Below are 26,048 nucleotides of genomic sequence, written 5' to 3'. Positions count from 1 at the left end.
AGGTGTAAATGGTGCACAAACTGCCCCGAGGGAGCCTGTATCAGCACTAACGGCAGCTGTACCAAGGAGAATGACTGCCGCATTAACCAGAGGGAGATCTTCGTGGCCAGTAACTGCTCTGAGATATCATGTGAAGCCTCCGACTGCAGCAAGTGCACTGCTTCTGGGAAGTGTATGTGGACTCGGCAGTTCAAACGTACAGGTAAGGGCTAGTGAGGGAAAGTGCTGCGATTACTCAGCAGGTCTGGCAGCATCCGTTACTCTCTCCACTGATCTGAAACATTAACTCTGTTCACTGCCAGACCAGCTTTTATTTCAGATTGCCAGCATCTCCAGTCTTTTGCTTTTGTTAATGGTCAGTGTCAGTGACATTGGGCAAACCCTGGCACAGGATCCAGGATTGGGGAGGAAGGGACATCTGCCCCCACATTCAGTGTTAGGATAATGACTTATTTCCTGCTCCCACCCTTGTCTCTCAGGCGAGACCCGCCGGATCCTCAGCGTGAGTCCCGCCTACGACTGGACCTGCTTCAGCCACTCTCTGCGCAACGTGTCACCAATGCCCGTGGAATCCTGCCCGCCAGAACCATGCCCAACGCCATGCCATAACCTCACCACCTGCGGTGAGTGTCTGAGCTCGAATGGCTCAGACGGAGGTTGGCAGCAATGTGTCTGGAGTCTGGCTTTGCAGCAGGTAAGAGCGTCGCTCTGAAATATCACATGGTAAATGAGCCAGGGCAGATAAGAGAAATGAGTGTGGGGGAGCAATTGGACCATAGCGATCATAACATATTATGGTTAAAATAAGATTGAGAAAGACATAATAAGACAAAACTAATGTAATATATTGGAATAAATGGTAAATTTGAGAACATGATAATGGAATTATGGTCAAAAATATTGATGAAGAGTTGAGACACCATTGGAAAATATTTAAAATAGTGGTCAATAGTGTTGTACTCCACTAAAGTACTAGTATATTCTCCAGTAATGAAACGCCTTGGATGACAAAAGAGATAATGGCAAAATTGGAATTGAAGAGCAAGGTACAGAGATTTAAAAAAGGATGACAGTAGGAAAGAACAAAGAAAAGTACAGCACAGGAACAGGCCCTTCGGCCCCCCAACTTGCGCCGATCATATTGCCCGTCAACTAAAACATTTTGCACTTCTGGGGTCCATATCCCTATATTCCCATCCTCTTCATGTATTTGTCAAGCTGCCTCTTAAACACCACTATCGTACCTGCTTCCACCACCTCCTCTGGCAGCGAATTCCAGATACTCACTACCCTCTGCGTAAAAAACCTGCCCCGCACATCTCCTCTATAGTTTTCTCCTCTCACCTTAAATCTATGTCCCCTAGTAATTGACTCTTCCACCCTGGGAAAAAGCTTCTGACTATCTACACTGCCCAGGCCACTCATAATTTTGTAACTTCTATCAAGTCGCCCCTCAATCTCCGTCGCTCTAGTGAGAACAATCCAAGTTTCTCCAATCTCTCCTCATAGCTAATAACCTCCAGACCAGGCAGTATCCTGGTAAACCTCCTCTGCACCCTCTCCAATGCCTCCATATCCTTCTGGTAATGTGGTGACCAGAATTGCATGCAATATTCCAAGTGTGGCCTAACCAAGGTTCTATACAGCTGCAGCATGACTTCCCAGCTTTTATACTCAATACCCCTGCCGATGAAGGCAAGCATGCCATATGCCTTCCTGACTACCTTATCCACCTGCATTGCCACTTTCAGTGACCTGTGGATCTGTACACCCAGATCCCTCTGCCTGTTGATGCACTTAAGGGTTCTGCCATTTACTGTATAATTCCTGCCTGTATTAGACCTTCCAAAATGCATTACCTCGCATTTGTCTGGATTAAACTCCATCTGCCATTTCTCCGCCCAAGTCTCCCACCGATCTCTATCTCGTTGTATCCTTTGACAATCCTCTTCACTTTCTGCAACTCCTCCAACCTTAGTGTCGTCTGCAAACTTACTAATTAGCCCAGTTACATTTTCCTCCAAATCATTTATGTATACTACAAACAGCAAAGGTCCCAGCACTGATCCCTGTGGAACTCCATTAGTCACAGCTCTCCATTCAGAAAAGCACCCTTCACTGCTACCCTCTGTCCTCTATGACCAAGCCAATTCTGTATCCATCCTGCCAGCTCACCTCTGATCCCGTGCGACTTTACCTTCTGTACCAGTCTGCCATGAGGGACCTTGTCAAAGGCCTTACTGAAGTCAATGTAGATAACATCCACTGCCCTTCCATTGTCGATCATCTTTGTCACTTCCTCGAAAAACTCAATCAAGTTAGTGAGACATGACCTCCCCTTCACAAAACCATGCTGCCTCTCACTAATATGCCCGTTTGCTTCCAATTGGTAGTAAATCCTGTCACGAAGAATCTTTTTCAATAATTTCCCAACCACTGACATAAGGCTCACCGGCCTGTAATTTCCTGGATTATCCCTGCTACCCTTCTTAAACAATGGAACAGCATTGGCCATTCTCCAGTCCTCTGGGACCTCACCCGTAGCCAGTGAGGATACAAAGATTTCTGTCAAGGCCCCAGCAATCTCCTCCCTTGCATCCCTCAGTACTCTGGGGTAGATCCCATCTGGCCCTGGGGACTTATCCACCTTAATATTCTTCAAGATGCTTAACACCTCTCTTTTGATCTCAATATGATCCAGGCTATCTTCACACTCATCCCTACACAAGTCTTGCCTTTAGTAATTGAAAGACTAAGAGATTAGCAAAGGAGAACAACAGCTTGCATTTATATAGGATCTTTAATGTGCTTCACAGTAGCATGATTTTGACGCTCAGCCACATAAAGAGATAATCCAGCAGATGACCAAAAGCTTGGGGTCAAAGTGGTAGATTTTAAGGAGCACCTTAAAGGAAAAAAGAGAGGAGGAGAGGTTTTGGGAGGGAATTGAAGAACTGAGGCTCCAGGTAGCTCGGGAATACTCAAAGCAAGAATCAGAGGAGAGCAGATACCCTGGGAGGGTCAGTGGGGCTGGAGGAGATGATGTCTCCAGGGACATGAATGTCGAGGGGGGGACCAAGGGTAGATCCTTGAGGGACACTAGAGATAATGGCGCAGGAGCGGCAGGAGGAGCCATTGCAAGTGATTCTCTGGCTATCATTAGACAGATATGAATGGAACCAGGAGAACAGCCAGGGGCAGAGAGAGAAAATGGTTTTATTGGGGACTGGGACATTGGGGGTGGGGGTGTGGTTGAGCAAGTCAGGAGCTGCAGAAATGTTAGGGTGAACAGATGGTCAAAGGCATTGGGATTTGGAACATGCAGTTCTCAGTAAATTTGTTGTAAGATATAGAGGGACGGAAGGTTGGGAATAGGGGATGAGGGGAGCGATACAGGATAGTGAGGAGAGATGGCCTTATCTGTGATTAACACGGTGGAACTAGCCAGGCAGGGTCAGTGGTGCAGCTGTGAATACGGGCTGGGAAGTCCGCTTGGATGAAAAGATTTAGGGAGGACAAGAGAACATGATGAATTGATGTGGAGTCTGAAACCACCAAGGATGGGAAGTCACTTGGTGCAGAAGCTGAGTGAGTATTTATTGGACAGGGGCTCTGAGGGCAAGTCCCCACCTTCCCATCTGTCTCCCTCTCTCCACCCAGTTCCACCCATTCCCCCCCACCCTCTAACACTCTACCCCCTCCTCCAATACACTGTCCCCCGGTCCCTCCCCTCACCCACCATCTAACACTTTCTCCCTCTGAGACTCTCAACACTCCCTCTTCCACCCACTCCCCCTGCCCACACCGAGCCAGCCACAACATTCCTGAAGTCCTCCCAAAAATCTCACCCCTCCCCCAAGCCCATTCCAACACAAGTTCCTCCCCCACCACCCCCCCCCACCTCACGCGCCATCTGATGTTGTCTCTTTCTGTGCCGCAGTGTATGAGCCCGAGTTTCCTGCCAATGCAGTGTGCTGCTGGAATGTGTGGCCGGCTACTGAAGGGGGTGAAAGCCAGCTGTAATCTGTCATGTGCCAGCTACCACCAGTGCTCCCACTGTGTCCGACACTCTCACTGTGGCTGGTGTGCCACCCGCGGACTCAATGGAAATGGAAGATGTATCCAGGGCGGTCTGAATGGGCCTCAGGACGGTACGTACCCTGGGCAGGAGGCAGACTGTGTTCCTTGGGCAGCTGGCGGGGGGACCTGTGCCTCTTTTGTGGGCTTAGGCGGAACAGACACCCGTGTCCTGTGTGGGGACAGGCGGAGGGAGGTCTTCCTCTCGTGTGGGGACAGGTAATTGGGAACCTGTGTCCTGTGTGGAGACAGGCAATTGGGAACCTGTGTCCTGTGTGGGGACAGGTAATTGGGAACCTGTGTCCTGTGTGGGGACAGATAATTGGGAACCTGTGTCCTGTGTGGGGACGGATAATTGGGAACCTGTGTCCTGTGTGGGGACGGGTAATTGGGAACCTGTGTCCTGTGTGGGGACAGGTAATTGGGAACCTGTGTCCTGTGTGGGGACAGGTAATTGGGAACCTGTGTCCTGTGTGGGGACAGGTAATTGGGAACCTGTGTCCTGTGTGGGGACAGGTAATTGGGAATCTGTGTCCTGTGTGGGGACAGGTAATTGGGAACCTGTGTCCTGTGTGGGGACAGGTAATTGGGAACCTGTGTCCTGTGTGGGGACAGGTAATTGGGAACCTGTGTCCTGTGTGGGGACAGGTAATTGGGAACCTGTGTCCTGTGTGGGGACAGGTAATTGGGAACCTGTGTCCTGTGTGGGGACAGGTAATTGGGAACCTGTGTCCTGTGTGGGGACAGGTAATTGGGAACCTGTGTCCTGTGTGGGGACAGGTAATTGGGAACCTGAGTCCTGTGTGGGGACAGGTAATTGGGAACCTGTGTCCTGTGTGGGGACAGGTAATTGGGAACCAGTGTCCTGTGTGATGACAGATCGAGGAAGGCCTCTGTGGGGATAGGCAAGTGCCTGTGTGGGGACAGATGGAGGATCCTGTGTCCTGTGTGAGTACAGGCAGTGAAAGGCCTCTGGGCAGTGGTGGAGGGTGGCCTCTGTCCTTGGTGGAGACAGGCATTGAGGAACATGTGTCTTGAGTGAGGACAGGTAAAGGAAGGTCTGTGTCTTCTGTAGAGACAGGCAGATTGAGGTCTGCATTCTTAGTGCGCACAGGTGGAAGAAGACTGATGTTCAGAGTGAGAACTGGATGTAGGGGACCTGTGTCCTGTGCAGGGACAGGCAGTTGGGAACCTGTGTCCTGTGCGGGGACAGGTAATTGGGAACCTGCGCCCTGTGCGGGGACAGGTAATTGGGAACCTGTGTCCTGTGTGGAGACAGGCAATTGGGAACCTGTGTCCTGTGTGGAGACCGGCAATTGGGAACCTGTGTCCTGTGTGGAGACAGGCAGTTGGGAACCTGTGTCCTGTGTGGGGACAGGTAATTGGGAACCTGTGTCCTGTGTGGGGACAGGTAATTGGGAACCTGTGCCCTCTACATGGATGGGCGGTGGCTGGGAACCTGTGTCCTGTGCAGGGACAGGCGGTTGGGAACCTATGTGGGAACAGGCAACTACAAATTACAAATTCTGGAAATCTGAAAGCAAAATAAACGCAGAAAATAAAAACCAGGTAAGTTGCCTGTATTCTGTGTGGGGGATAGGCAGTTGGGAGCCTGTGTTCTTTGCGGGGTATAGGTGAAGGGAAGCCTGATTCCTGTGTGTGGATAGACAGATGGGAGGCCTGTGTCATGTGTGGACAGGCGGAAGGAGAACAGGTGTCCTGTGCCGGGACAGGCGGTTGGGAGCTTGTGCGTGGATGAGCAGTTGGGAACCTTTATGAGGAGGAGTGGTTGGGAACCTGTGTCCTGTGGGGACAAGCAGAAGAAGAACCAGTGTCCTGTCTGCAGACAGGCGGTGGGAGAATCGGTGTCCTGTGTGGGGAGCAGCCAGTGGAAGGCTCCCAAAATGTTTTCCCTGCAGAACTCCAGTGGTTGTTTGTTTGTGCCCCACAGATGGCAGCCAGAGCTGCCCAGACTCCGATGGAACCTGGGCCTTCATGTCCTGCCCACCAGAGAATGAGTGTCTGAATGGGCACCACAACTGTGATGATACCCAGAACTGTACCGATAAGCTGCAGGGATTCGAGTGTATCTGTAGAAATGGCTACATGCAGGACAGGTGAGTGGTAGAGTGATACAGGCAGGAGGGTGTGAGGGGGGAGCGATACAGGGAGGATGGTGAGTGAGGGGAGAGCGATACAGGGAGGATGAGTGAGGGGAGAGCGATACAGGGAGAAGGGTGAGTGAGGGGAGAGTGATACAGACAGGAGGGTGAGTGAGGGGAGAGTGATACAGGGAGGATGAGTGAGGGGAGAGCGATACAGGGAGGAGGGTGAGTGAGGGGAGAGTGATACAGACAGGAGGGTGTGAGGGGTGAGCGATACAGGGAGGAGGGTGAGTGAGGGGAGAGTGATACAGACAGGAGGGTGTGAGGGGTGAGCGATACACAGGGAAGGGTGTGAGGGGAGAGCGATACAGACAGGAGGGTGTGAGGGGAGAGCGATACAGACAGGAGGGTGTGAGGGGAGAGCGATACAGACAGGAGGGTGTGAGGGGAGAGCGATACAGACAGGAGGGTGTGAGGGGAGAGTGATACAGACAGGAGGGTGTGAGGGGAGAGCGATACAGACAGGAGGGTGTGAGGGGGGAGTGATACCGACAGGAGGGTGTGAGGGGGGAGTGATACAGGGAGGAGGGTGTGAGGGGGGAGTGATACAGACAGGAGGGTGTGAGGGGGGAGTGATACAGAAAGGAGGGTGTGAGGGGGGAGTGATACAGAGAGGAGGGTGTGAGGGGAGAGTGATACAGACAGGAGGGTGTGAGGGGAGAGTGATACAGGCAGGAGGGTGTGAGGGGAGAGTGATACAGACAGGAGGGTGTGAGAGGAGAGCGATACAGGCAGGAGGGTGTGAGGGGAGGGTGATACAGACAGGAGGGTGTGAGGGGAGAGCAATACAGTCAGGAGGGTGAATGAGGGGAGAGTGATACAGACAGGAGGGTGTGAGGGGAGAGCGATACAGGGAGGAGGGTGTGAGGGGAGAGTGATACAGACAGGAGGGTGAATGAGGGGAGAGCGATACAGACAGGACGGTGTGAGGGGAGAGCGATACAGACAGGAGGGTGTGAGAGGAGAGTGATACAGACAGGAGAGTGAATGAGGGGAGAGTGATACAGACAGGAGGGTGTGAGCGGTGAGTGATACAGACTGGAGGGTGAGTGAGCGTTGAGTGCTACAGACAGGAGGGTGTGAGGGGAGAGCGATACAGACAGGAGGGTGTGAGGGGAGAGCGATACAGACAGGAGGGTGTGAGGGGAGAGCGATACAGACAGGAGGGTGTGAGGGGAGAGCGATACAGACAGGAGGGTGTGAGGGGAGAGCGATACAGACAGGAGGGTGTGAGGGGAGAGCGATACAGACAGGAGGGTGTGAGAGGAGAGCGATACAGACAGGAGGGTGTGAGGGGAGAGCGATACAGACAGGAGGGTGTGAGGGGAGAGCGATACAGACAGGAGGGTGTGAGGGGAGAGCGATACAGACAGGAGGGTGTGAGGGGAGAGCGATACAGACAGGAGGGTGTGAGGGGAGAGCGATACAGACAGGAGGGTGTGAGGGGAGAGCGATACAGACAGGAGGGTGTGAGGGGAGAGCGATACAGACAGGAGGGTGTGAGGGGAGAGCGATACAGACAGGAGGGTGTGAGGGGAGAGCGATACAGACAGGAGGGTGTGAGGGGAGAGCGATACAGACAGGAGGGTGTGAGGGGAGAGCGATACAGACAGGAGGGTGTGAGGGGGGAGCGATACAGACAGGAGGGTGTGAGGGGAGAGCGATACAGGCAGGAGGGTGTGAGGGGAGAGCGATACAGACAGGAGGGTGGGAGGGGAGAGCGATACAGACAGGAGGGTGTGAGGGGAGAGCGATACAGACAGGAGGGTGTGAGGGGAGAGCGATACAGACAGGAGGGTGTGAGGCGAGAGCGATACAGACAGGAGGGTGTGAGGGGAGAGCGATACAGGCAGGAGGGTGTGAGGGGAGGGTGATACAGACAGGAGGGTGTGAGGGGAGAGCGATACAGACAGGAGGGTGAATGAGGGGAGAGCGATACAGACAGGAGGGTGTGAGGGGAGAGCGATACAGACAGGAGGGTGTGAGAGGAGAGTGATACAGACAGGAGGGTGAATGAGGGGAGAGTGATACAGAAAGGAGGGTGTGAGGGGAGAGCGATAGAGACAGGGTGTGAGGGGAGAGCGGTAGAGACAGGAGGGTGTGAGGGGAGAGTGATACAGACAGGAGGGTGTGAGGGGGGAGCGATACAGACAGGAGGGTGAGAGGGGAGAGCGATACAGACAGGAGGGTGTGAGGGGAGAGCGATACAGACAGGAGGGTGTGAGGGGAGAGCGATACAGACAGGAGGGTGTGAGGGGGGAGCGATACAGACAGGAGGGTGTGAGGGGGGAGCGATACAGACAGGAGGGTGTGAGGGGAGAGCGATACAGGGAGGAGGGTGTGAGGGGAGAGCGATACAGACAGGAGGGTGTGAGGGGAGAGCGATACAGACAGGAGGGTGTGAGGGGAGAGCGATACAGGGAGAAGGGTGTGAGGGGGGAGCGATACAGGGAGGAGGGTGTGAGGGGGGAGTGATACAGGGAGGAGGGTGTGAGGGGGGAGTGATACAGGGAGGAGGGTGTGAGGGGGGAGTGATACAGGGAGGAGGGTGTGAGGGGGGAGTGATACAGGGAGGAGGGTGTGAGGGGGGAGTGATACAGGGAGGAGGGTGTGAGGGGGGAGTGATACAGACAGGAGGGTGTGAGGGGGGAGTGATACAGGGAGGAGAGTGTGAGGGGGGAGTGATACAGAGAGGAGGGTGTGAGGGGGGAGTGATACAGGGAGGAGGGTGTGAGGGGGGAGTGATACAGACAGGAGGGTGTGAGGGGGGAGTGATACAGGGAGGAGGGTGTGAGGGGGGAGTGATACAGGGAGGAGGGTGTGAGGGGGGAGTGATACAAGGAGGAGGGTGTGAGGGGAGAGTGATACAGGCAGGAGGGTGTGAGGGGAGAGCGATATAGGGAGGAGGGTGTGAGGGGAGAGCGATACAGGGAGAAGGGTGTGAGGGTAGAGCGATACAGGCAGGAGGGTGAGTGAGGGCGGAGCGATAGGGGAGGGTGAGTGAGGGGAGAGCGATACAGATAGGAGGGTGTGAGGGGAGAGTGATACAGGGAGGAGGGTGTGAGGGGAGAGCGATACAGGGAGGAGGGTGAGTGAGGGGGGAGCGATAGGGGAGGGTGAGTGAGGGGAGAGCGATACATGGAGGAGGGTGAGTGAGGGGGACTGATGAAGACAGGAGGCTGAGTGAAGGGAGAGCGATACACGTAGGAGGGTGAGTGAGGGGAGAGAGATACAGGCAGGAGAGTGTGAGGGGAGAGCGATACAGGCAGGAGGGTGAGTGAGGGGAGAGCGATACAGACAGGAGGGGTGAGGGGAGAGCGATACAGACAGGAGCGTGTGAGGGGAGAGCGATACAGACAGGAGCGTGTGAGGGGAGAGCGATACAGACAGGAGCGTGTGAGGGGAGAGCGATACAGGCAGGAGGGTGAGTGAGGGGCGAGCGATACAGGCAGGAGGGTGAGTGAGGGGAGAGCGATACAGGCAGGAGGGTGAGTGAGGGGAGAGCGATACAGGCAGGAGGGTGAGTGAGGGGAGAGCGATACAGGCAGGACGGTGAGTGAGGGGTGAGCGATACAGACAGGAGGGTGTGAGAGGAGAGTGATACAGGCAGGAGGATGAGTTAGGGGTGAGCGATACAGACAGGAGGGTGTGAGAGGAGAGTGATACAGGCAGGAGGATGAGTGAGGGGTGAGCGATACAGGGAGGAGGGTGAGTGAGGGGAGAGCGATACAGGGAGGAGGGTGAGTGAAGGGAGAGCGATACAGGGAGGAGGGTGAGTGAGGGGAGAGCGATACAGGCAGGAGGGTGAGTGAGGGGAGAGCGATACAGGCAGGAGGGTGAGTGAGGGGAGAGCGATACAGGCAGGACGGTGAGTGAGGGGTGAGCGATACAGACAGGAGGGTGTGAGAGGAGAGTGATACAGGCAGGAGGATGAGTGAGGGGTGAGCGATACAGACAGGAGGGTGTGAGAGGAGAGTGATACAGGCAGGAGGATGAGTGAGGGGTGAGCGATACAGGGAGGAGGGTGATTGAGGGGGGAGCGATAGGGGAGGGTGTGAGGGGAGAGTGATACAGGCAGGAGGGTGTGAGGGGAGAGCGAAACAGGGAGGAGGGTGAGTGAGGGGGGAGCGATAGGGGAGGGTGAGTGAGGGGAGAGCGATAAAGGGAGGAGGGTGAGTGAGGGGGACTGATAAAGCCACGAGGCTCAGTGAGGGGAGAGCGATACAGGTAGGAGGGTGAGTGAGGGGAGAGCGATACAGGCAGGAGGGTGAGTGAGGGGAGAGCGATACAGGGAGGAGGGTGAGTGAGGGGAGAGCGATACAGGGAGGAGGGTGAGTGAGGGGAGAGCGATACAGGGAGGAGGGTGAGTGAGGGGAGAGCGATACAGGGAGGAGGGTGAGTGAGGGGAGAGCGATACAGGGAGGAGGGTGAGTGAGGGGAGAGCGATACAGGGAGGAGGGTGAGTGAGGGGAGAGCGATACAGGCAGGAGGGTGAGTGAGGGGAGAGCGATACAGGCAGGAGGGTGATGGGAGAGCGATACAGGCAGGACGGTGAGTGAGGGGTGAGCAATACAGACAGGAGGGTGTGAGAGGAGAGTGACACAGGCAGGAGGATGAGTGAGGGGTGAGCGATACAGGGAGGAGGGTGAGTGAGGGGAGAGCGATACAGGGAGGAGGGTGAGTGAGGGGAGCGCGATACAGGGAGGAGGGTGAGTGAGGGTAGAGCGATAGAGGCAGGAGGGTGAGTGAGGGGAGAGCGATACAGGCAGGAGGGTGAGTGAGGGGAGAGCGATACAGGCAGGAGGGTGAGTGAGGGGAGAGCGATACAGGCAGGACGGTGAGTGAGGGGTGAGCGATACAGACAGGAGGGTGTGAGAGGAGAGCGATACAGGCAGGAGGATGAGTGAGGGGAGAGCGATACAGGTAGGAGGGTGAGTGAGGGGAGTGCGAAACAGGGAGGAGGGTGATTGAGGGGGGAGCGATAGGGGAGGGTGTGAGGGGAGAGTGATACAGGCAGGAGGGTGTGAGGGGAGAGCGAAACAGGGAGGAGGGTGAGTGAGGGGGGAGCGATAGGGGAGGGTGAGTGAGGGGAGAGCGATAAAGGGAGGAGGGTGAGTGAGGGGGACTGATAAAGCCACGAGGCTGAGTGAGGGGAGAGCGATACAGGTAGGAGGGTGAGTGAGGGGAGTGCGATACAGGCAGGAGGATGCGAGGGGAGAGCGATACAGACAGGAGGGTGTGAGGGGAGAGCGATACAGACAGGAGGGTGTGAGGGGAGAGCGATACAGACAGGAGGGTGTGAGGGGAGAGCGATACAGACAGGAGGGTGTGAGGGGAGAGCGATACAGACAGGAGGGTGTGAGGGGAGAGCGATACAAACAGGAGGGTGAGTGAGGGGAGAGCGATACAGACAGGAGGGTGAGTGAGGGGAGAGCGATACAGACAGGAGGGTGAGTGAGGGGAGAGCGATACAGGGAGGAGAGTGAGTGAGGGGAGAGCGATACAGATAGGAGGGTGTGAGAGGAGAGTGATACAGGCAGGAGGATGAGTGAGGGGAGAGTGATACAGGCAGGAGGGTGAGTGATGGGGGAGCGATAGGGGAGGGTGTGAGGGGAGAGTGATACAGGCAGGAGGGTTTGGGTGGAGAGCGATACAGGGAGGAGGGTGAGTGAGGGGGAGCGATAGGGGAGGGTGAGTGAGGGGAGAGCGACACAGGGAGGAGGGTGAGTGATGGGAGAGCGATACAGGGAGGAGGGTGAGTGAGGGGAGAGCGATACAGGCAGGAGGGTGAGTGAGGGGAGAGCGATACAGGCAGGAGGGTGAGTGAGGGGTGAGCGATACAGACAGGAGGGTGTGAGAGGAGAGTGATGCAGGCAGGAGGATGAGTGAGGGGAGAGCGATACAGATAGGAGGGTGTGAGAGGAGAGTGATACAGGCAGGAGGGTGAGTGAGGGGTGAGCGATACAGACAGGAGGGTGTGAGAGGAGAGTGATGCAGGCAGGAGGATGAGTGAGGGGAGAGCGATACAGATAGGAGGGTGTGAGAGGAGAATGATACAGGCAGGAGGGTGAGTGAGGGGGGAGCGATAGGGGAGGGTGTGAGGGGAGAGTGATACAGGCAGGAGGGTGTGAGGGGAGAGTGATACAGGCTGGAGGGTGTGAGGGGAGAGTGATACAGGCAGTAGGGTGTGAGGGGAGAGTGATACAGATAGGAGGGTGTGAGAGTAGAGTGATACAGGCAGGAGGGTGAGAGGGGGGAGCGATAGGGGAGGGTGAGTGAGGGGAGAGCGATACAGGGAGGAGGGTGAGTGAGGGGGACTGATAAAGCCACGAGGCTGAGTGAGGGGAGAGCGATACAGGTAGGAGGGTGAGTGAGGGGAGAACGATACAGGCAGGAGGGTGTGAGGGGAGAGCGATACAGACAGGAGGGTGTGAGGGGAGAGCGATACAGACAGGAGGGTGTGAGGGGAGAGCGATAGAGACAGGAGGGTGTGAGGGGGGAGCGATACAGGCAGGAGGGTGAGTGAGGGGAGAGTGATACAGACAGGAGGGTGAGTGAGGGGAGAGCGATACAGACAGGAGGGTGAGTGAGGGGAGAGCGATACAGGGAGGAGAGTGAGTGAGGGGAGAGCGATACAGATAGGAGGGTGTGAGAGTAGAGTGATACAGGCAGGAGGGTGTGAGGGGGGAGCGATAGGGGAGGGTGTGAGGGGAGAGTGATACTGGCAGGAGGGTTTGAGTGGAGAGCGATACAGGGAGGAGGGTGAGTGAGGGGGAGCGATAGGGGAGGGTGAGTGAGGGGAGAGCGATACAGGGAGGAGGGTGAGTGATGGGAGAGCGATACAGGGAGGAGGGTGAGTGAGGGGAGAGCGATACAGGCAGGAGAGTGAGTGAGGGGAGAGCGATACAGGGAGGAGGGTGAGTGATGGGAGAGCGATAGGGGAGGGTGTGAGGGGAGAGTGATACAGGCAGGAGGGTTTGAGTGGAGAGCGATACAGGGAGGAAGGTGAGTGAGGGGGAGCGATAGGGGAGGGTGAGTGAGGGGAGAGCGATACAGGCAGGAGGGTGAGGGGGGAGCGATAGGGGAGGGTGTGAGGGGAGAGTGATACAGGCAGGAGGGTTTGAGTGGAGAGCGATACAGGGAGGAGGGTGAGTGAGGGGGAGCGATAGGGGAGGGTGAGTGAGGGGAGAGCGATACAGGGAGGAGGGTGAGTGATGGGAGAGCGATACAGGGAGGAGGGTGAGTGAGGGGAGAGCGATACAGGCAGGAGAGTGAGTGAGGGGTGAGCGATACAGACAGGAGGGTGTGAGAGGAGAGTGATGCAGGCAGGAGGATGAGTGAGGGGAGAGTGATACAGGCAGGAGGGTGAGTGAGGGGGGAGCGATAGGGGAGGGTGTGAGGGGAGAGTGATACAGGCAGGAGGGTGTGAGGGGAGAGCGATACAGGGAGGAGGATGAGTGAGGGAGACGCGATAGGGGAGGGTGAGTGATCGGAGAGCGATACAGGGAGGAGGGTGAGTGAGGGGGACTGATAAAGACAGGAGGCTGTGAGGGGAGAGCGATATAGGTAGGAGGGTGTGAGGGGAGAGCGATACAGACAGGAGGGTGTGAGGGGAGAGCGATACAGACAGGAGGGTGTGAGTGGAGAGCGATACAGATAGGAGGGTGTGAGCGGAGAGTGATACAGGGAGGAGGGTGTGAGGGGAGAGCGATACAGGGAGGAGGGTGAGTGAGGGGGGAGCGATAGGGGAGGGTGAGTGAGGGGAGAGCGATACAGGTAGGGGGGTGAGTGAGAGGAGAGCGATACAGGCAGGAGGGTGTGAGGGGAGAGCGATAGGGACAGGAGGGTGTGAGGGGAGAGCGATTCAGACAGGAGGGTGTGACGGGAGAGTGATACAGGGAGGAGGGTGTGTGAGGGGGGAGCGATAGGGGAGGGTGAGTGAGGGGAGAGCGATACAGGTAGGAGGGTGAGTGAGGGGAGAGCGATACAGGCATGCAGGTGTGAGGGGAGAGCGATAGGGACAGGAGGGTGTGAGGGGAGAGCGATTCAGACAGGAGGGTGTGAGGGGAGAGTGATACAGACAGGAGGGTGTGAGGGGAGAGCGATACAGACAGGAGGGTGTGAGGGGAGAGCGATACAGGGAGGAGGGTGTGAGGGGAGAGCGATACAGGGAGGAGGGTGAGTGAGGGGAGAGCGATACAGGCAGGAGGGTGTGAGGGGAGAGCGATACAGGCAGGAGGGTGTGAGAGGAGAGTGATACCGGCAGGAGGATGAGTGAGGGGAGAGTGATACAGGCAGGAGGGCGTGTGAAGTGGGAGTGATACAGACAGGGTGAGGGAGGGGGGAGTGATACAGACAGGAGGGTGTGTGATGGGGGAGTGATATAGGCAGGAGGGTGTGTGAGGGGGGAGTGATACAGGCAGGAGGGTGTGTGAGGGAGGAGTGATACAGGCAGGAGGGTGTGTGAGGGGGGAGTGATACAGGCAGGAGGGTGTGTGAGGGGGGAGTGATACGGGCAGGAGGGCGTGTGAAGGGGGAGTGATACAGACAGAAGGGCGTCTGAAGGTGGAGTGATATAGACAGAAGGGCGTCTGAAGGGGGAGTGATATAGACAGAAGCGCGTCTGAAGGGGGAGTGATATAGACAGAAGGGTGTCTGAATGGGGAGTGATATAGACAGAAGGGCGTCTGAAGGGGCAGTGATATAGACAGAAGGGCGTCTGAAGGGGGAGTGATATAGACAGAAGGGCGTCTGAAGGGGGAGTGATATAGACAGAAGGGCGTCTGAAGGGGGAGTGATATAGACAGAAGGGCGTCTGAAGGGGGAGTGATATAGACAGAAGGGCGTCTGAAGGGGGAGTGATATAGACAGAAGGGCGTCTGAAGGGGGAGTGATACAGACAGAAGGGCGTCTGAAGGGGGAGTGATATAGACAGAAGGGCGTCTGAAGGGGGAGTGATATAGACAGAAGGGCGTCTGAAGGGGGAGTGATATAGACAGAAGGGCGTCTGAAGGGGGAGTGATATAGACAGAAGGGCGTCTGAAGGGGGAGTGATATAGACAGAAGGGCGTCTGAAGGGGGAGTGATATAGACAGAAGGGCGTCTGAAGGGGGAGTGATATAGACAGAAGGGCGTCTGAAGGGGGAGTGATATAGACAGAAGGGCGTCTGAAGGGGGAGTGATATAGACAGAAGGGCGTCTGAAGGGGGAGTGATATAGACAGAAGGGCGAATGAGGGGAGAGATGGGAAGAGAGCAGGTAGAGGTGAGAAGGGAAGGAGATGGGTACGAAGGGGGGGAGGAGGAGAGGGGAGGAGGAATTATGAGTGACTTGGGTGAACAGAGTTGTATCTGGAAGTTTTCTGATGACAGTGATTTCAGTGACAGGGTAGAGAATATACAGGGAGCTGGAATTCACATTCAATCTGAGTTTTACCCACTAAATTACTGAATGTGGAGATCAGAGTCCCTTAGAGACAGGGGTTACTGTGGAGGAACAGAAAGGGGGAGGGCCACATCCTCCTAACAGCAAGAATGATACACCTGTTGTTTTTAACGTGTTTCTGTGTTGCCTCTTCATTTAACTTTTCTACTTCTCTCTCTCTCCCTCCCCCCTTCTCTCTCTCCCTCCCCCCTTCTCTCTCTCCTTTCCCCCCTTCTCTCTCTCCTTCCCCCCCTTCTCTCTCTCCTTTCCCCCCTTCTCTTTCTCCTTTCCCCCCTTCTCTCTCTCCTTTCCCCCCTTCTCTCTCTCCTTCCCCCTTCTCTCTCTCCTTCCCCCCCTTCTCTCTCTCCTTTCCCCCCTTCTCTCTCTCCTTCCCCCTTCTCTCTCTCCCTCCCCCCTTCTCTCTCTCCTTTCCCCCCTTCTCTCTCTCCTTCCCCCCCTTCTCTCTCTCCTTCCCCCCTTCTCTCTCTCCTTCCCCCCTTCTCTCTCTCCTTCCCCCTTCTCTCTCTCCTTCCCCCTTCTCTCTCTCCTTCCCCCCTTCTCTCTCTCCTTCCCCCCTTCTCTCTCTCCTTCCCCCCTTCTCTCTCTCCCTCCCCCCTTCTCTCTCTCCCGCCGCCCCCTTCTCTCTCTCCCCCCGCCCCCTTCTCTCTCCCCCCGCCCCCTTCTCTCTCCCCCCGCCCCCTTCTCTCTCCCCCCGCGCCCTTCTCTCTCCCCCGCCCCCTTCTCTCCCCCCGCCCCCTTCTCTCTCCCCCCGCCCCCTTCTCTCTCCCCCCGCCCCCTTCTCTCTCCCCCCGCCCCCTTCTCTCTCCCCCCGCCCCCTTCTCTTTCCCCCCGCCCCCTTCTCTCTTCCCCCGCCCCCTTCTCTCTCTCCCTTCCCCCCTTCTCTCTCCCTCTATCCCCCCGTCCCTCTCTCTCCCCCTGGTCTCTCTCTCTCCCCCCGTCCCTCTCTCTCCCCGTTTCTCTGCCCCAACTTCCCGTCTCGCTTCCCCCTACCTTCCCTTTCCCATCTCTCTTTCTCTCTCTCTCTCTCCTTCCCCCACTCGCTATTCTTCTCCCCCTCCGGCCTGTGCAGTCTGCTGGGTCTCTGTAAGCCAGTTTGTGAGCAGGGCTGTGTTAATGGAACATGTGTGCAGCCCAACAACTGCCAGTGTCACTTTGGTTACGTGGGCCAGAACTGCTCTGTGGAGTGTCAGTGTAACCAGCACAGCAACTGTGAGAGTGTCAGTGCTCGGGATCGCTGCCTACAGTGTGTCAATAATACCAAGGTAATGGCAAGGGCTGGACCAGGGAAACCCCAATCTCCTCTACAGGAGGGCAGTATGGTGAGATGGGGGAGAGCTGGGTGGGTCGGGGGAGTATGGGGGCAGATGGAGGAGAGCTGGGTGTTTTCGGGGAGTGAAACGTGAGACGGAACAGAGCTGGGTGGGTCAGGGGAATGTTCAGTGAGACTGAGCAGAGCTGGGTGGGTCAGGGGAGTGTTGAGTGAGATGGGGGAGAGCTGGGTGGTTTAGGGGAGCGTTGAGTGAGATGGGGGAGAGCTGGGTAGGTCAGGGGAGTGTTGAGTGAGACGGAGCAGAGCTGGGTGGGTCAGGGGAGTCTTGAGTGAGACAGAGCAGAGCTGGGTGGGTCAGGGGAGTGTTCAGTGAGATGGGGGATAGCTGGGTGGTTTGGGGGAGTGTTGAGTGAGACGGAGCAGAGCTGGGTGGGTCAGGGGAGTGCCCTGTGAGACGGGGGATAGCTAGGTGGTTTAGGGGAGTGTTGAGTGAGACGGGGGAGAGCTGGGTGGTTTAGGGGAGTGTTGAGTGAGACGGAGCAGAGCTGGGTGGTTTGGGGGAGTGTTGAGTGAGATGGGGAGAGCTGGGTGGTTTGGGGGAGTGTTGAGTGAGACGGGGGAGAGCTGGGTGGCTTAGGGGAGTGTTGAGTGAGACGGAGCAGAGCTGGGTGGTTTGGGGGAGTGTTGAATGAGATGGGGGAGAGCTGGGTGGTTTGGGCGAGTGTTGAGTGAGACAGAGCAGAGCTGGGTGGGTCAGGGCAGTGTTGAGTGAGACGGGAGAGAGCTGGGTGGTTTAGGAGAGTGTTGAGTGAGATGGGGGAGAGCTGGGTGGTTTAGGGGAGTGTTGAGTGAGATGGGCAATAGCTGGGTGGTTTAGGGGAGTGTTGAGTGAGTTGGAGGAGAGCTGGGTGTTTTAGGGGAGTGTTGAGTGAGATGAGAGAGCTGGTTGGTTTAGGGGAGTGTTGAGTGAGACGGGGGAGCGCTGCATGGGTCAGGGGAGGTTGAGTGAGACGGGGAGAGCTGGGTATGTCAGGGGAGTGTTGAGTGAGATGGGGGAGAGCTGGATGGGTCAGGGGTGTTGAGTGAGATGGGGGAGAGCCGGGTGGTTTAGGGGAGTGTTGAGTGAGACAGGGGAGCGCTGCATGGGTCAGGGGAGGTTGAATGAGATGGGGAGAGCTGGGTGGTTTAGGGGAGTGTTGAGTGAGATGGGGGAGAGCTGGATGGGTCAGGGGAGTGTTGAGTGAGATGGGGGAGAGCTGGGTATGTCAGGGGAGTGTTGAGTGAGACGAGAGTGCTGGGTATGTCAGGGGAGTGTTGAGTGAGACAGTGGAGCGCTGGGTATGTCAGGGGAGTGTTGAGTGAGACGGGATCGCTGGGTATGTCGGGAGTGTTGAGTGAGACGGGGAGAGCTGGGTATGTCAGGAGTGTTGAGTGAGACGGGATCGCTGGGTATGTCGAGAGTGTTGAGTGAGACGGGAGTGCTGGGTATGTCGGGAGTGTTGAGTGAGACGGGAGTGCTGGGTATGTCGGGAGTGTTGAGTGAGATGGGGGAGAGCTGGGTATGTCAGGGGAGTGTTGAGTGAGATGGGGGAGAGCTGGGTATGTCAGGGGAGTGTTGAGTGAGACGGGATCGCTGGGTATGTCAGGGGAGTGTTGAGTGAGACGGCAACGCTGGGTATGTCGGGAGTGTTGAGTGAGACGGGGGAGAGATGGGTGGCTTAGGGGAGTGTTGAGTGAGACGGGGGAGAGATGGGTGGTTTAGGGGAGTATTGAGTGAGACGGGGGAGAGTTGGGTGGCTTAGGGGAGTGTTGAGATGGGGGAGAGCTGGGTTGGTCAGGGGAGTGTTGAGTGAGACGGGGGAGAGTTGGGTGGCTTAGGGGAGTGTTGAGATGGGGGAGAGCTGGGTTGGTCAGGGGAGTGTTGAGTGAGATGGGGGAGAGTTGGGTGGTTCAGGGGACTGGTAAGTGAGATGGGGGAGAGCTGGGTGGGTCAGGGGAGCATTGAGTGAGATGGGGGAGTAGTGGGAATGTCAGGGGAGTGTTGAGTGAGATGGGGGAGAGCTGGGTGGGTCGGGGGAGCATTGAGTGAGATGGGGGACTGCTGGGTATGTCAGGGGAGTGTTGAGTGAGACGGGGAGAGCTGTGTGGGTCAGAGGAGTGTTGAGTGAGATGGGGGAGAGCTGGGTGGTTTAGGGGAATGTTGAGTGAGATGGGGGAGAGCTGGATGGGTCAGGGGAGTGTTGAGTGAGACAGGGGAGAGCTGGGTATGTCAGAGGAGTGTTGAGTGAGACAGGGAGAGCTGGATGGGTCAGGGGAATGTTGAGTGAGATGGGGGTGAGCTGGGTGGGTCTGGAGAGTTTTGGGTGAGATGGGGGAGAGCTGGGTGGGTCTGGAGAGTTTTGGGGGAGAGCTGGGTGGTTTAGATGAGTGTTGGGTGAGACGGGGTGAGCTGGGTATGTCAGGGGAGTGTTGAGTGAGATAGGGGAGAGCTGGATTGGTCAGGGGAGTGTTGAGTGAGACGGGGGAGAGCTGGGTATGTCAGGGGAGTGTTGAGTGAGATGGGGGAGATCTGGGTGGGTCTGGAGAGTTTTGGGTGAGATGGGGGAGAGCTGGGTGGGTCTGGAGAGTTCTGGGTGAAATGGAGAGCTGGGTATGTCAGGGGAGTGTTGAGTGAGATGGGGGAGCGCGGGGTATGTTGGGAGTGTTGAGTGAGACGGAGAGCTGGGTGGTCACGAGAGTTTTGAGTGAGAGACGGGGTTGGGGGCAGTTGACGGTGTTGGGAGAGATGGGGAAGAGCTGGGTGGGTCAGGAGGGTTTTGGATGAGAGATGGGATTGGGGGCAGTTGACAGGGTGTTGGGAGAGATGGGGAAGAGCTGGGTGGGTCAGGAGGGTTTTGGATGAGAGATGGGATTGGGGGCAGTTGACAGGGTGTTGGGAGAGATGGGGAAGAGCTGGGTGGGTCAGGAGGGTTTTGGATGAGAGATGGGATTGGGGGCAGTTGACAGGGTGTTGGGAGAGATGGGGGAGTGCTGGGTGATCAGGAGAGTTTTGGGTGAGAGACGGGGTTGGGGGTAGTTGACAGGGTGTTGGGAGAGATGGGGAAGAGCTGGGTGGGTCAGGAGGGTTTTGATTGAGAGACGGGATTGGGGGTAGTTGACAAGGTGTTGGGAGAGATGAGGGGAGAGCTGGGTGGTCAGGAGGGTTTTGGGTGAGAGACGGGGTTGGGGGCAGTTGACAGGGTGTTGGGAGAGATGGGGGAGAGCTGGGTGGGTTGGGAGGGTTTTGGATGAGAGACGGAGTTGGGGACAGTTGATGGTGTTGGGAGAGATGAGGGGAGAGCTGGGTGGGTCCGGAGGGTTTTGATTGAGAGACGGGGTTGGGGACAGTTGACAGGGTGTTGGGAGAGATGAGGGGAGAGCTGGGTGGGTCAGGAGAATTTTGGGTGAGAGACGGGGTTGGGGGTAGTTGACAGGTTGTTGGGAGAGATGAGGGGAGAGCTGGGTGGTTCGGGAGGGTTTTGGGTGAGAGACGGGCTTGGGGGTAGTTGACAGGTTGTTGGGAGAGATGAGGGGAGAGCTGGGTGGTTCGGGAGGGTTTTGGGTGAGAGACGGGCTTGGGGGTAGTTGACAGGTTGTTGGGAGAGATGAGGGGAGAGCTGGGTGGTTCGGGAGGGTTTTGGGTGAGAGACGGGCTTGGGGGTAGTTGACAGGTTGTTGGGAGAGATGAGGCGAGAGCTGGGTGGTTCGGGAGGGTTTTGGGTGAGAGATGCGGTTGGGGGTAGTTGACAGTGTGTTGGGAGAGATGAGGGGAGAGCTGGGTGGTCAGGAGGGTTTTGGGTGAGAGATGGGGTTGGGGGTAGTTGACAGGGTGTTGGGAGAGATGAGGGGAGAGCTGGGTGGTTCGGGAGATTTTTGGCGGTAGTTGACAGGGTGTTGGGAGAGATGAGGGGAGAGCTGCGTGGGTCAGGAGGGTTTTGGGTGAGAGACGGGGTTGGGGGTAGTTGACAGGGTGTTGGGAGAGATGAGGGGAGAGCTGGTGAGTTTGACTGAGCCTGTACAGTGAACTCTGTTGCGTTGTGTGTCCTCAGGGTGATCACTGTGAGAAATGCCAGCCTTTGTTTGTGGGTTCAGCAGTGGCTGGTGGATTGTGTAAACCTTGCAGCAGCTACTGCAACAATAACAGCCACATCTGCGTCATGAGGGAGCAGTACGAGAAAGCAAGGGCAGAGCCGGAGAGATATCCACTAGACACACTCAAGGTCAGTACAGTCAAACCTCCAAAAGCACCAACAGCTTTGGAACTGGCACCATATCTACTGTTTCAAAGGTGTTATTTTCAAAGTGGTCCTGGTTGGTATCTGAGAGATTTCTCATGACAATGGGGGAGGGACCTCTTTACCCAGCGTGCACTGAGATAGCGACAGTGCCCAAACCCTGCAACAGTGCCCAGTGCCCTATCCCTGCAGCAGTGCCCAGTGCCCTATCCCTGCAGCAGTGCCCAGTGCCCTATCCCTGCGGCAGTGCCCTATCCCTGCTGCAGTGCCCAGTGCCCTATCCCTGTGACAGTGCCCAGTGCCCTATCCCTGCTGCAGTGCCCAGTGCCCTATCCCTGCTGCAGTGCACAGTGCCCTATCCCTGCGACAGTGCCCAGTGCCCTATCCCTGCGACAGTGCCCAGTGCCCTATCCCTGCGACAGTGCCCAGTGCCCTATCCCTGCGACAGTGCCCAGTGCCCTATCCCTATGTCAGTGCCCAGTGCCCTATCCCTGCGTCGGTGTCCAGTGCTCTATCCCTGCGACAGTGCCCTATCCCCTATCCCTGCGACAGTGCCCAGTGCCCTATCCCTGCAGTGGTGCCCAGTGCCCTATCCCTGCGGCAGTGCCCAGTGCCCTATCCCTGCGTCGGTGCCCAGTGCCCTATCCCTGCGTCGGTGCCCAGTGCCCTATCCCTGTGACAGTGCCCAGTGCCCTATCCCTGCGTCGGTGCCCAGTGCCCTATCCCTGCAACAGTGCCCAGTGCCCTATCCCTGCGACGCTGCCCTATCCTTGCGACGGTGCCCAGTGCCCTATCCCTGCGACAGTGCCCAGTGCCCTATCCCTATGTCAGTGCCCAGTGCCCTATCCCTGCGTCGGTGTCCAGTGCTCTATCCCTGCGACAGTGCCCTATCCCCTATCCCTGCGACAGTGCCCAGTGCCCTATCCCTGCAGCGGTGCCCAGTGCCCTATCCCTGCGGCAGTGCCCAGTGCCCTATCCCTGCGTCGGTGCCCAGTGCCCTATCCCTGCGTCGGTGCCCAGTGCCCTATCCCTGTGACAGTGCCCAGTGCCCTATCCCTGCGACGCTGCCCTATCCTTGCGACGGTGCCCAGTGCCCTATCCCTGCGGCGGTGCCCAGTGCCCTATCCCTGCGACGGTGCCCAGTGCCCTATCCCTGCGGCGGTGCCCAGTGCCCTATCCCTGCGACGGTGCCCAGTATCCTATCCCTGCGACGGTGCCCAGTGCCCTATCCCTGCGACGGTGCCCAGTGCCCTATCCCTGCGACGGTGCCCAGTGCCCTATCCCTGCGGCGGTGCCCTACCCATGCGACAGTTCCCAGTGCCCTATCCCTGCGACGGTTCCCAGTGCCCTATCCCTGCGACAGTGCCCAGTGCCCTATCCCTGCGACAGTGCCCAGTGCCCTATCCCTGCGGCAGTGCCCAGTGCCCTATCCCTGCGGCAGTGCCCAGTGCCCTATCCCTGCGGTGGGGCCCAGTGCCCTATCCCTGCGACAGTGCCCAGTGCCCTCTCTGCAGCAGTGCCCAGTGCCCTATCCCTGCGACAGTACCCAGTGACCTATCTCTGCGGAGGTGCCCAGTGCCCTATCCCTGCGACGGTGCCCAGTGCCCTATCCCTGCGGCAGTGCCCAGTGCCCTATCCCTGCGGCAGTGCCCAGTGCCCTATCCCTGCGGCAGTGCCCAGTGCCCTATCCCTGCGGCAGTGCCCAGTGCCCTATCCCTGCGGCGGTGCCCAGTGCCCTATCCCTGCGGCGGGGCCCAGTGCCCTATCCCTGCAGCAGTGCCCAGTGCCCTATCCCTGCGACAGTACCCAGTGACCTATCTCTGCGGAGGTGCCCAGTGCCCTATCCCTGCGACGGTGCCCAGTGCCCTATCCCTGTGGCAGTGCCCAGTGCCCTATCCCTGCGACAGTGCCCTATCCCTGCAGCAGTGCCCAGTGCCCTATCCCTGCAGCAGTGACCAGTGCCCTATCCCTGCCACGGTGCCCAGCGCCCTATCCTTGCCACGGTGCCCAGTGCCCTATCCCTGCGACGGTGCCCAGCGCCCTATCCCTGTGTCGGTGCCCAGTGCCCTATCCCTGCGACGGTGCCCAGTGCCCTATCCCTGCGACGGTGCCCAGTGCCCTATCCCTGCGGCAGTACCCAGTGCCCTATCCCTGCGACGGTGCCCAGTGCCCTATCCCTGCGGCAGTGCCCAGTGCCCTATCCCTGCGGCAGTGCCCAGTGCCCTATCCCTGCGGCAGTGCCCAGTGCCCTATCCCTGCGGCAGTGCCCAGTGCCCTATCCCTGCGGCAGTGCCCAGTGCCCTATCCCTGCGGCAGTGCCCAGTGCCATATCCCTGTGACAGTGCCAGGCCACCATTCAGGGATTAGGCACCTTCTCTGCTGCCTTTTTTAAACTCGTTCACAGGATGTGGGCTTCGCTGGCTGGGCCAGGCATTTATTGCCCATCTCTAATTGCCCCTTGAGAAGGTGGTGGTGAGCTGCCTTCTTGAGCCGCTGCAGTCCATGTGGTGTAGGTACACCCACAGCGCTGTTAGGGAGGGAGTTCCTGGATTTTGTCCCTGTGGTGTAGGTACACCCACAGCGCTGTTAGGGAGGGAGGTCCAGGATTTTTTCCCTGTGGTGTAGGTACACCCACAGTGCTGTTAGGGAGGGAGTTCCAGGATTTTATCTGTGTGGTGTAGGTACACCCAGAGTGCTGTTAGGGAGGGAGTTCCAGGATTTTATCTGTGTGGTGTAGGTACACCCACAGTGCTGTTAGGGAGGGAGTTCCAGGATTTTGTCCCTGTTCTGTAGATACACCCACTGTGCTGTTAGGGAGGGAGTTCCAGGATTTTGACCCAGCGTCATTGAAGGAACGGCTGATATATTTCCAAGTCAGGATGGTGAGTGACTTGGAGGGGAACTTCCAGGTGCTGGTGTTCCCATGTGCCTGCTGCCCTTGTCCTTCTAGATGGTAGTGGTCGTGGGTTTGGAAGGTGTTGTCGAAGGAGCCTTGGTGAGTTCCTGCAGTACATCTTGTAGATGGTACACACGCTGCTGCTACTGTGCGTCGGTGGTGGAGGGAGTGAATGTTTGTGTATGGGGAGCCAATCAAGCGGGGCTGCTTTGTCCTGAATGGTGTCGAGCTTCTTGAGTGTTGTGGGAGCTGCACTCATCCAGGCAAGTGGGGAGTATTCCATCACACTCCTGACTTGTGCCTTGTAGATGGTGGACAGGCTTTGGGGAGTCAGGAGGTGAGTTACTCTCCGCAGGATTCCCAGCCTCTGAGCTGCTCTTGTAAAGAGGCTGGCATTCTGGCAAACCCACTGCCACTGGACAATGACCCTACAGCTGGGATTAGAGGGCAGAGGTGAAGGGAGCTGCAAGTGCAAACTCCACCGATCCGGACACAGAGCCTGAGATCAGGTGCTATTCAACAGGCAGGGGCTCGTGTTTGAAGAATCTCTGAGTTTCCCAGGGGTCTGCTGTATGTTTGAATAATGTAGGTTAGTTGGGCCTCCCAGTGAGTGATATTGTGCAGAATCCTGCCCCAGGGGTCCTCCACTGGCACTGCCCACTCCAGCCTGCCCCAGGGGTCCTCCACTGGTACTGCCCACTCCAGCCTGCCCCAGGGGTCCTCCACTGGCACTGCCCACTCCAGCCTGCCCCAGGTGTCCTCCACTGGCACTGCCCACTCCAGCCTGCCCCAGGGGTCCTCCACTGGCACTGCCCACTCCAGCCTGCCCCAGGGATCCTCCACTGGCACTGCCCACTCCAGCCTGCCCCAGGGGTCCTCCACTGGCACTGCCCACTGCAGCCTGCCCCAAGGTTCCTCCACTGGCACTGCCCACTCCAGCCTGCCCCAGGGGTCCTCCACTGGCACTGCCCACTCCAGCCTGCCCCAGGGTTCATCCACTGGCACTGACCCCTCAGCTTTCAGCACCTCACTCTCTCCAAACCCACTGGGAGGGGGGCACTGGGTCAGTGCAGCCCAAGACATGGAGGCCCGAGTCCTCCCCAAGCAGGGAGGGCCCATGGTGGTCCAGCTCGTGAGGGCAGGGGGGGGCCTGCTGTGTGTGGGGAGGGTCCAGGGGGGTCTGTCCTGGGTGGGGATGGTCCAGGGGGTCTGTCCCGGGGGGAGACACTGTACCTAAAGCCGGGAGTGTTCCCAGGAGGCTGGGAATGTGTTGGGCTGAGACTGTGCCTGTGCCTTGGGTGATATATAAATACCTTCAGCTTGTGTATGTCCCTGTCACTCCCCGATCCTCTGTGTGTCCCTGTCACTCCCCGATCCTCTGTGTGTCCCTGTCACTCCCCGATCCTCTGTGTGTCCCTGTCACTCCCCGATCCTCTGTGTGTCCCTGTCACTCCCCGATCCTCTGTGTGTCCCTGTCACTCCCCGATCCTCTGTGTGTCCCTGTCACTCCCCGATCCTCTGTGTGTCCCTGTCACTCCCCGATCCTCTGTGTGTCCCTGTCACTCCCCGATCCTCTGTGTGTCCCTGTCACTCCCCGATCCTCTGTGTGTCCCTGTCACTCCCCGATCCTCTGTGTGTCCCTGTCACTCCCCGATCCTCTGTGTGTCCCTGTCACTCCCCGATCCTCTACTTTATCAGCTTCAGTTAACCACCCCACATTAACGCCATTTCCACCCTTTGGCCCTGTGCAGATAACGAACTGGCTGCTGGAGGGGCCATCGTCGCAGGATGCTGTCTGTGTCCAGTGTCAGAACAACAGCTCCGGCGAGCGCTGCGAGACCTGCCTGGATGGTTTCTTCTTGCTGGATGGGAAATGCACCAAGTGAGAGACCAAATACCCTCAAACCCACACCCCAACCACC

The 26,048-nt window shown here is 57.5% G+C and overlaps 1 protein-coding gene across 1 annotated transcript; it reads left to right on the top strand.

Moving 5' to 3' along the window:
- Positions 1-26,048, top strand: LOC121274080 (multiple epidermal growth factor-like domains protein 8; the record flags this gene model as incomplete). Its single annotated transcript, XM_041181225.1, has 7 exons — positions 1-202; positions 480-694; positions 3,941-4,151; positions 6,029-6,194; positions 16,756-16,948; positions 21,045-21,215; positions 25,878-26,048. Coding segments are annotated over 7 exons (1,293 nt in total), but the record flags the coding sequence as incomplete, so codon positions are not given.

The sequence above is a fragment of the Carcharodon carcharias genome (genome assembly GCF_017639515.1).
Source record: "Carcharodon carcharias isolate sCarCar2 chromosome 29 unlocalized genomic scaffold, sCarCar2.pri SUPER_29_unloc_28, whole genome shotgun sequence".
Taxonomy (NCBI): domain Eukaryota; kingdom Metazoa; phylum Chordata; class Chondrichthyes; order Lamniformes; family Lamnidae; genus Carcharodon; species Carcharodon carcharias.
The sequence above is the reverse complement of the archived record's forward strand: the minus strand, read 5'-3'. Positions and strand labels throughout refer to the sequence as shown.